We start from the raw sequence: 10,945 nt of genomic DNA, 5'->3' as shown, positions 1-10,945 counted from the left end.
GCAGCCGGCGCGACTCAAACTTGCCTCCCGCCGATCCGGCAGCAGGTAGCTGGGCTGGGCGGGGGCTGCGGCGGCGCTGGCGGCGACAGCTGGTGGCGGGCGGGCGAAGAGCAGGAGGCTCCCGCCAGCCGCACGGGGCAGGGGGAGCAGCGGGCGCGGCCTGCCCCATGGCCAGGCTCCCGCCGGCCAGCGGCGCGTGGGGCAGTTGAAGCACCCCCCGCGCCCCCCTGCAGGCAATGATCAGCCCTTCCCGCCGGCCGGGGCGAGGCCGGAGAGCGTCGGGCTGAGCGGGGGCGGGGGCTTCATGGGCAGCCGCCCGCCACGATGGGTCTGGACAGCAACAGCAGCCACGTGGGCGGCCCCCTGCGCGCCCTGGTGCTGGAGGCGCCCCGCGAGCTGAGCGGCAGTGGCATGGTGGCTGGCTCGCTGAGCCCCCGCCTGCTGCGGCTCCTCCAGGAGGTCACCGCCAGCCCCAGCCCCGCGCCCAGCCTGGCCGCCGACAATGACACTGGCTGCGGGGAGCAGATCCTCAGCTACGGCAACATGGAGAAAGTTGTGATCGGGGCCATCCTCTGCCTCATCACCCTGCTGACCATCGCGGGGAACTGCCTGGTGGTGATCTCCGTGTGCTTCGTAAAGAAACTCAGGCAGCCCTCCAACTATCTCATCGTCTCCCTGGCGCTGGCCGACCTCTCGGTGGCCGTGGCAGTCATGCCCTTCGTCAGCGTCACCGACCTCATCGGAGGAGAGTGGATCTTCGGCCACGTTTTCTGTAACGTGTTCATTGCCATGGATGTGATGTGCTGCACTGCTTCCATTATGACTTTGTGTGTGATAAGTATTGACAGGTGAGAAGATCTCATGTGGGGGTGGGGGTGTGTGTGTGTGGTGTGTGTGTGTGGGGGGGGGGTCTCCTCTTTAGAGCCGAGACACGCAAACGGAGTGAGTGTCCCTGTCTGGACAGGACAGGGGCAGTGTATACAAAAATAGCATGGAAACGAATGACTCCTGCGAAATAACTCAAAGTTATTTAGTTTGATAAGTTAGCAGGTTGGGATCTTGAATTCTGAGTGCAGCCAGCCGGAGGTTTAGATGGGAGTTCCGCCAGGGGTCTCTTTTGCTTGCCTATTTGCCGTTGGGAAATAACACAGCACAGCCATTCTCAGAGGAAAGAAAAACTGATGGCATTTTTAAAAAGAAAACAAAAACCAACTTAATAATAAAACTAACCTATTTCGGCTACTGTTGCAAACCTACTCACCGGAATGTGAAAAATCTGGACATCGAAACAGAGGAGGCGGGAAGTCTACTGACTGCAGAACAGCTTACTACAGGTTGAACCTTTTTAGTCTGGCACTCTCCCAGCAACATCCATGTTCCAGCATTATTTTAGCTAGCCAGATGTCCACTTATCATGCGGTTTGCCAAGTTTCCTGTGGTCTCAGAGTTTTTTACAGATACCAGTCCTGGCTCCCAGTGTTCTGTGCCATTTAATTGTAATTGACCCCTAAAGTCTCCTAAGAACCCAGAGGAGTAGGCTTGTTAGTCTGTGGTTTCACAAAAATAAAACCCAAACCGAAACCCAAGCAATCCTTTAGCACCTTAAAGAGTAACAGTTTTATTTATTAGGTATTGAGCTTTTGTGGGTAAGTCCCAGTTCATGAGATATGGAGCAAAAATAAGAATCCAGGGTTTATATTGAGGGGGAAAGAGAGTGGGACAAAAAGGGAGAGTCACTTGTCATTCATAGGACCTGTGGAAGAAGTAAATTAAGTGGGATGGGAGCTATTCCTGTGAATATCAAAGATGGGGAAATTGATATTGCAGGAATGGCACCCATCCCACTTAATTTACTTCTCCCACAAGTCCTGTTAATGACAGTTGACTGCCCCCTCAGTTCTCCCCTTCTTCTCCACCTCCCCATATAAACCCTGGATTCTTCCCTTTGCTTCAGATCTGAAGAAGTGGGTCCTACTCATCAAAGCTGTCAATAATAAATAAAATGGTTAGTGTTTAGGGTGCTACAGGACTGCTTGTTTTTTTCTAAGAGCCCAGTAAGCAGTGGAAATGTTGGTAATGCTGCTAAACAATGTCGACTGCCTGTGGTCTGGCAAATTCTCTGGTTCAGCACCGGTGAGGTACAGAGGTTGCCAAACTAGAGAGGTTCAACTTGTAGTAATTTGTTTCATATTTATGGGTTCAGTTCATCACTGCAGCTGAGAGAGAGGATGCTATAGGAGCTTGCTGTGGCTTGCTGATTCTGCAGTAGGCCAGCCCTGATATAAGTAACAGCAATAGGTTGCTGTAGTTTATGCCCATGAAAGCTCTGTCTCACCTGTGGGAAACTCCCTCAGTATGCTGCCTGTGTGGGGCAAGAAGCTGGGTTTCCTCTCCACCAAGTGGTTTTGTCAGTGGCCATTTACTGCCCTTGTGCAACTTGAATGCTGCAAAGGAGGGGAGTTTGCTCAAAGAAATGTCATGATTTTTTTCAACCTATGGGGAATTTTGTTTCTATTGTCAACAAAAACAGCAATTTGAAACCTTGAATTAAACAGCAAATAGATTCCATTAATAAATTTATATAATTAATAAATGCTAGCATTGATAGGATCATAGGAACTGCCTTTTTGGAATGCAAAACTGGTCCAATTATTTCAGTGTCCTGTAGCACAGCGTACCAGCCATTTTCAGAGGAAAGTGCAAGCATCTTGCAAGAGACATATATTGATAAAATACCATTAGGAAAATTTTCCTCCTGATCTGTCTTCGGGCCTGAAGCTTGAAGTTATATTCCTTTCAAAACGCTTGTTTATTGTATTGAGCAGTCCTTAGCAGAATCCTGTTAGGCTCTTGGATTCTATTATATGCCATAGAATGAGTTCCACATACTAGTTTTATGTTGACCCAGTATTTCTTTTCATAATTTTCCACCTTCAGACTTAGTTCTTGTGTTATGATAAAGGGGAATCTTATCCTTTCTTTACCATTTGTTGGTTTGTATAATCCTGTACCCATTTTTGTGGCAGAGTCCCATTTTAAAATTTTTCATGACTCTAATAATGCTTGTTGACCATCTCTGAACTCCACAGGTCAGGTAAAACTGCACAATGGATTTACATAATTGCACTGTAATGTTTTCAGTATTATTCTTTATCTTGTTTCTTATACAGCTTTGCTTTTTTTGGCAAGTTCTGGACACTGGGCAGAGGTCTTCACTGAGAATTGTTGTAGACAGCTCAAGTCTTTTGCCTGAATTGTTATAGTTATGCTAATAATAGTGTTATAGTTAAACTAGTTAAACCAATGATAGGAGTTATACACATGTATCAAGGAGACAACATGCCCTTTTTAGACAGACTATCAAGCTAGAATTATGAAGTGATTTTTAATAGACAAAAACAATGAAAATATTCTCTCGTTTTTAATTTTACTTATTTCTTATTACTTATTACTTATTTCTTATTACTTATTTACTTATTACTAATTTTACTTATTTACTTATTTTTACTTATTTCTGAAGACATACACGCAGTGTGCAGCAGCAGTTAGTAAAGCAAATAGGATGTTAGGAATTATTAAAAAAGGGATCGATAATAAGACAAAAGATATCATACTTCCCCTATATAAAACTATGGTACGCCCACATCTTGAGTACTGCGTGCAGATGTGGTCTCCTCACCTCAAAAAAGATATATTGGCATTAGAAAAGGTTCAGAAAAGGGCGACTAAGATGATTAGGGGCTTGGAACGGGTCCCATATGGGGAGAGGCTAGAGAGACTGGGACTTTTCAGTCTGGAAAAGAGGCGATTGAGGGGCGATATGATAGAGGTATATAAAATCATGAATGGTGTGGAGAAAGTGAATATAGAAAAATTATTTACCTTTTCCCATAATACAAGAACTAGGGGACACCAAATTAAATTGATGGGTAGTAGGTTCAAAACTAATAAAAGGAAATTTTTCTTCACACAGCGCACAGTCAACCTGTGGAACTCCTTGCCCGAGGAGGCTGTGAAGGCCAGGACTCTATTAGGGTTTAAAAAAGAGCTTGATAAATTTTTGCAGGTTAGGTCCATAAATGGCTATTAGCCAGGGATAAAGTATGGTGCCCTGGCCTTCAGAACAAGGGCAGGAGATGGATGGCAGGAGATAAATCACTTGATGATTGTCTTCTGTTCTCCTTCTCTGGGGCACCTGGCATTGGCCACCGTCGGCAGATGGGATGCTGGGCTGGATGGACCTTTGGTCTGACCCAGTATGGCCATTCTTATGTTCTTATGTTCTTATTTTATGTTACTGACCCAATACTTGTATTAAACAGGATCTTTTAATTCTTAGAGTTTATACCCTCCTGCTGCTCATTGCAAATGTACAATCATAATTCTCTGTGAAACCTGATGCCTTGCACCCTGTTTATTTCAAATGTTACACAACCATGAGTTGTGATGCTGCAAACTAAAATTCATGTCAGGTAAGAAACAGCTGAAGATAAATCCTTAGTGAAATCTTACTAAATATTTAGTAACAACTGAGAAAAGAGGAATAAAGAGATGAGCTATTAGAGTAATTATTTTAATTGAGTTATACTTGCATAGAAATAGATTAACAATTGTGAATCATCTCAGAGGAGTGGCTGCATTAGTCTATAGCTTCATAGCTTGTAAGCAGTCCTGTAGCACCTTAAAGACTAACAAATTTATTAGGTTGTGAGCTTTCATGGGTAAGACCCATTTCAAGAAATGGGTCTTTCCCATAAAAGCTCATGACCCAATGAATTTTTTAATGTTTAAGGATATGGCTAAACTCAAAATAAGATTAGCAATTTGCACTACACAAATTGCGTATCCTATTTTGAGTTTATTTCAAAATAGGCTATTTCGATGCATCGCTTACTCCTCCTGCAGTGAGGTGAACAGGGATGCCAAAATAGCGTGCCCGTTATTTAGAAAAATATTTTGAAATAATGGGCGCCTTTCATAGACACAGAGTTGCTATTTCAGGATACCTCGATATCCCGAAATAGCTCTGCAGTGTAGGCACAGCCTAAGATGCTGCAGGACTGCTTGTTAGTTGTGAACCAAACAGTTTTTTTCAAAGCAATCATGAAATGTTAGCTGCTTTTTGGAGATGTGAAATGGACAGAATATCTTCAGAAACTAGAAATGCCCAAAATTTAATTTGAGCAACAAACTATTACCTACAAAGTACTGATCTCATGCTGTCATGTTTACAGTGGAATTATCCTTTTTCATTTGTATAAGTAGAAAGCACTTCATTTATGAGTGACAGGTGCATTTTACTAAGTAAGGAAGTGACTTGGAAATCACGTGCTACGCAGCATTTAAAAGAGTCAAAAAACTTTCTCAAAGAAGTATGGATTTGATGAAAGTGCCGATATATATGAGATTGCTTTAGAGGAAGAAACCTCTGGGAGGGGAGATCTTCATTCTACCCCCAAAATCTGATCTGTGGAACAGTGAATGGAGCATACACAGTAATCCAATTAACACTTCCTTGTGAGAAAAGAAAGAAGCAGAGTTTGGGGACAAAATTAACATGCTGGGCATATAATTTTTGCTCTTTATTAGTAGAAGTCTAAGCAAAAATAGCTCTTCCTGCAGCAAGCCACCTTTCCTAGAGATGAGAGTCACTAACCAATCTAAGGAAAATCTTGAAAGAACTTGAGTATTTAATGAAAGTAAACCAGTTTCAAACAAGCTGTCCTTTTCAGTGAGACTCAGGAGACAGGGTTTTTAGTGTGTGTATGAAATTTCACTCCCCTCTGCACCCCCATCCTCCCACCAGCACAAATCTATACCACTTAAATCTCACTGAAAGCCCCCTGTGCTCAAGCCTCATTTGCAATTATTTTAAAAGCCCTGCAAGATGCAACCTAACACTTTTAGGCTACGTCTACACGTGCAGCCAACATCGAAATAGTCTATTTCGATGAATAACGTCTACACGTCCTCCAGGGCTGGCAACGTCGATGTTCAGCTTCGACGTTGCTCAGCCCAACATCGAAATAGGCGCAGCGAGGGAACGTCTACACGTCAAAGTAGCACACATCGAAATAGGGATGCCAGGCACAGCTGCAGACAGGGTCACAGGGCGGACTCAACAGCAAGCCACTCCCTTAAAGGGCCCCTCCCAGACACAGTTGCACTAAACAACACAAGATCCACAGAGCTGACAACTGGTTGCAGACCCTGTGCCTGCAGCATAGATCCCCAGCTGCCGCAGAAGCAGCCAGAAGCCCTGGGCTAAGGGCTGCTGCCCACGGTGACCATAGAGCCCCGCAGGGGCTGGAGAGAGAGCATCTCTCAACCCCTCAGCTGATGGCCGCCATGGAGGACCCAGCAATTTCGACGTTGCGGGACGTGGATCGTCTACATGGTCCCTACTTCGACGTTGAACATCGAAGTAGGGCGCTATTCCTATCTCCTCATGAGGTTAGTGACTTCGACGTCTCGCCGCCTAACGTCGAAGTTAACTTCGAAATAGCGCCCGACGCGTGTAGATGCGACGGGCGCTATTTCGAAGTTGGTGCCGCTACTTCGAAGTAGCGTGCACGTGTAGACGCAGCTTTAAAGTCCTGTTGCAGCCTAGTGCAGAGCTCACACCATGGCCAGCAAACATGGCTTCAAACTGGTTAGCTTTCATGTAATTAATACCTCTTTTCAATCTGCTCAGCTAATTCAAAAGTTTAAAAATACACTTTTTTGCCCTCCCACACTCAGAGACATACCCCCCATGTGTAGTGTTTCACACACAGCACTCTGCAAAATATATAGGAGAGTCCATGCCACGGGATGACAAGTCCTTTCAAGAGATGGCACTTTATAATACATAATATATATTCAGTACGTACATGAGAGCACAGAACAGCCCAACATATTTGCTTAATACTTTACTGACATTTGGAGACTGTTGAAAGAGTTTTGATGCATATCAAATAGAAGGTTAAAAGGAAATACAACTGAAAAAGTGACACCATAATAGACCTATATGTACTTCAGTCATAGGCAATTTGCCTGTCTTACTAACAGGGTGGATAAAAATCAATGATTTTTTTAAGAAATAAAAAATATATTTTTATTTTAATCAGATTTTTTATTTAAGTAAATTTAACTTTTGTTAAAATCATCCATAAAATATTAAATTTCTCATTTAAAGTAATAACAGAGAGAAAGCTGTGCCAGTCTATATACTATCAAAACAAAAAAGCAGTCCAGTAACACTTTAAAGACTAACAAAATAATTTATTAGGTGATGTGCTTTTATGGGACAGATCCACTTCTTCAGACCATACCCATACCAGAACAGACTCAATATTTAAGGCACAGAGAACCAAAAACAGTAATCAAGGTTGACAAATCAGAAAAACATTATCAAGGTGAGCAAATCAGAGAGTAGAGGGGCAGGAGGGGGGGAGTTAAGAATTAGATTAAGCCAAGTATGCAAAAGAGCCCCTATAATGTTACAATTAAATCTCATCACAAACATGCTACAAGTACACTTACAGTTTCATAAAAATGAATTAATGGCTTTAGTCTGTCCAGCTTAACCTCCAGCTCTTGCTTCTTGAAAATTCTGGACTTTTAATTTCTGTTTCTCAGCAGATTAAAAAATAACACGTACAAAGACAGACACAAGTGGATATGATTGTTTTTGTTTTGTGCTCATGCGGAGGATCTTGGCTGAGCATGGCAGAGGAGTTAGTTAAGACAGAAAGACAATGGCTATGTCTACATTTGCCCCCTTTGAAGAGTGCATGGCACTCAGGTTGATGGGAGATTACTAATGAAGTGCAGTGATGCATATGCAGCACTTCATTAGGCAAATTCTCCCCCATGGCAATGTTGAAGTGTCAGACTTCCAAGTGCTAGCATGCTGTGTAGCCGTGGGCACGTCAAAGTGCCCGTGCCACTTCGAAGTGCCCTTACTCTCCAAAATTTTGAGGAGTAAAGGCACTTCGAAGTAGCGTGGGCACTTGGAAGTGCCCGTGGCTACATGGTATGCTGGCGCTTCGAGGTGTGACACTTCCAAGTTGCTGTGGGGGAGAATTTGCCTAATGATGCGCTACATATTCATTGCAGCACTTCATTAGTAATTGCCCATCACCCTGATTACCACGCCCCCTTTGAAGAAGCGGGCAAGTGTAGGCATAGCCAATAGGTGGGAAAGGATGGGAGGCAGAATACAAAGGAACAGTGGAGTAGACTAGAAATAAAAAGGGAAGACATTATTCAGTGCACACACTGCTTCCTATATTCCTCCACACTTTTCCCACAGGAAATCTGTCATGGCTTTTGGGTATAAGGGAGACTCTATCTGGGAGTATTTTGAAAAAAATTCAGTCCCTGGCTAAAAAAGTAAAACTGGTCAAGTGTAAATAGTCTCAGAAGACTGTACCATCATAAGAAAAACTGCTTATTGGGAGAAAATGATGTGGATGATGTGGGTATGGCTGAGTGGATCAAATGGTTAGTAACTTAAATAAGTCACTTTCCAATGCATCAGTCTTCAAGATTCTCCTTTTGCCTTTTGTAGTATAAATGTGATTTGATAAGCAAATTCTCATGCTGTTTGCTGTGTTGGATGTTGCTAGAAAATAAAATTTAGCTTAGCTAGTCCTTATGGCTTGTTTAATTAGTTAACTAGGGTTAGAATCTGTCACCCAAATATACAGTGCAGAAAGCTGAAGTAAGAGAAATCTACAGTTGTCAGTTGCCACGAGTGTCATTTTCTTATTTGATACGACATAATACATGCTCTTATTTTGGAACATCTTGGTTACAGATCCTAATGGTGATACCATAAGTCTAGTCCCTGTTTTACTTCAGCATAATTTAGCTTTTCCAATGGAACCCCAGTCTATAATTATCTTCTCAAACAACAGAAGTGCCGGTGAATTCAATGGGGTTTACACAAAAATTAAATGTACTCTGAGCACAGTCAGTGTTAGTTTTTTTGTTAACTTGATTTAAATCAATGATTTTTGGTGATTTAAATGAGTGATTTAAATTGCCTTGATTTAAATCAATCCACTCTGCTTACTAAAGATATACAAAGACTGTATTCAGTGAAAGATACAGTACACAATTTGTTTTTTCACATGCCGGGCCCACTTTTCAAGTATACATTTTTAAATAGGATGTCCATAGTCATCCTGGCTACTCAAATTGATACACGAGCACATAAATTGGGTATTTATTTTCCTAAGTGCTGGTTTTAGAACTAGATATGGGATTTAAGATCCCTCTGTCTGAAAATGATGCTCCATTCAGTTACTTACCATCTCAAATGAAACCCACACTTGACTGGAAATACATGAATAAAACTACTGGTAAATGTTTGTACTCTAGGCTGTATGTTATATTAAGACTGTGCAAAGCACATGTTAAAATGCTAGTATAGTGATCACTTACACTTTACAGGCTGCACAGGGACTTAGCCAAATTAGGAAAAGCACACTCCTGTGAGTACCAAAAAGGACTGAACTTCATGGAGAAGCTAAGGTAATATCCTTGACAAGATCAAGTATTGGCTTTTTAGTCTTCTTGCAGGCCTTCTGCTTTCACAGGATGAAACTCCCACAGATCATCATCAGATAATGCAGAAGAGGGAAATACTGCCTCTGTGGCATCTTCCCTATATGTTATGGAAGCCTGTCCTTAGCAATAGTTATCTGCCCATAGGATGGCATGGCCTGGGTCAGAGGTAGTGGAGGGTGGGACTGAGAGAGTTGAGCATCTTTCTTCTTCTACCAGACCCATGGAGATTCCAGAACTAACTTAATATACACTCAGAGTCAGCATGAACTTAACTATGCACTGTGTCTGAGACGTAGGAACCTGTCTGAGGGGGAGTTCTTGAGGCAGGCATGGACTGCAGAGGCTTGGCAGCATGGTTGTCCTGCAGTATGAGGTAACCTACCTTAAATAACACCTCTTATTAGTTGCTTTTCCCTAATGCCTTCTCTCCTAGATCTTTAGTCTATAGATTAGACAAATGTATATACCCTCACATTCAAAAATGAGCAAAATTCAGATGTGTTGTGAAAGAGGTATAAGCTACACCTTATTAACTGGGGTGGGGGGACGCTTCTCAGGGAAGTTTAAGTTGGTGTGGCTCACAGACTCAAATGCCCAGTGAATTTTGCCCAGTATAGCTGCACAAGCCTAATTTTGGAGATAGTTAATTAAATATCTATATAACATGCAGCACTTTTTAGTCAAATTGAAAACTTACTCTGTTGGTTCCTTTCTTCAACTACTCTGGCTTCATGTTTCTTTAGAAGGTAGCAAAACAAACACTAAGAAAAATTGTAATATTTTAACAAACCTGTCTGAGTCATTCGTGCTTTCTGGAAGTACTTTCCAAACTTTATACTTCGTCCAGCGTACCAGGAGTATCCCAAGCTTCCGTCAAGTGACTGGGACTTTGGGGAATGCAAGTAATGCAGAACTGGGTCTTTTATTGTCACCAAAATATTTATATTTGTATAGAAAAACTTCTCTTTAACAGAATTCTGTACCTTCCTGATTCATTCACTGACACTCTAAACAGATATGCTTTTCAGTTACTAAGGCCAGACCTGTACTAATAAAATTTGGACAACCAAACTACATCACTCAGGAGTATGAAAAATCCACACCCCAAGAGATGTAATTAAGCCAACCTATGCCCCAGAAGCATTCTTCCATCAACCTCGCTACTACCTGTCAGGGAGGTGGATTAACCACAGAGATGGGAGAACCCCTTCCATCACTGTACTAACTGTATATGCTGAAGCACTACAGGGACACAAATGCAGCTGTGCTGTATTTGTTTTAAGAGGAGACATAAACTTATGGTTCTGAGGTTCAACTCCCACTGCAATCAAATTGCCTGTGGGAAGAAGAGGGAGTTGTGGACACCCAGCACCTCCCAGAATCCCCA

General features: G+C 42.5%; 1 protein-coding gene across 1 annotated transcript in view; it reads left to right on the top strand.

The window, feature by feature from the left end:
* Positions 1-324: 324 nt before the first annotated feature.
* Positions 325-10,945, top strand: part of HTR7 (5-hydroxytryptamine receptor 7) — a 46,491-nt gene continuing 35,870 nt past the window's right edge. The window contains exon 1 of the mRNA XM_074999596.1: positions 325-848. Within this exon, the coding sequence (XP_074855697.1) occupies positions 325-848 (524 nt within the window). The remainder of the gene's footprint in view (positions 849-10,945) is intronic.

The sequence above is a fragment of the Carettochelys insculpta genome, chromosome 7 (genome assembly GCF_033958435.1).
Source record: "Carettochelys insculpta isolate YL-2023 chromosome 7, ASM3395843v1, whole genome shotgun sequence".
NCBI lineage: Eukaryota > Metazoa > Chordata > Testudines > Carettochelyidae > Carettochelys > Carettochelys insculpta.
This window is presented reverse-complemented; position numbering and strand designations above follow the sequence as displayed.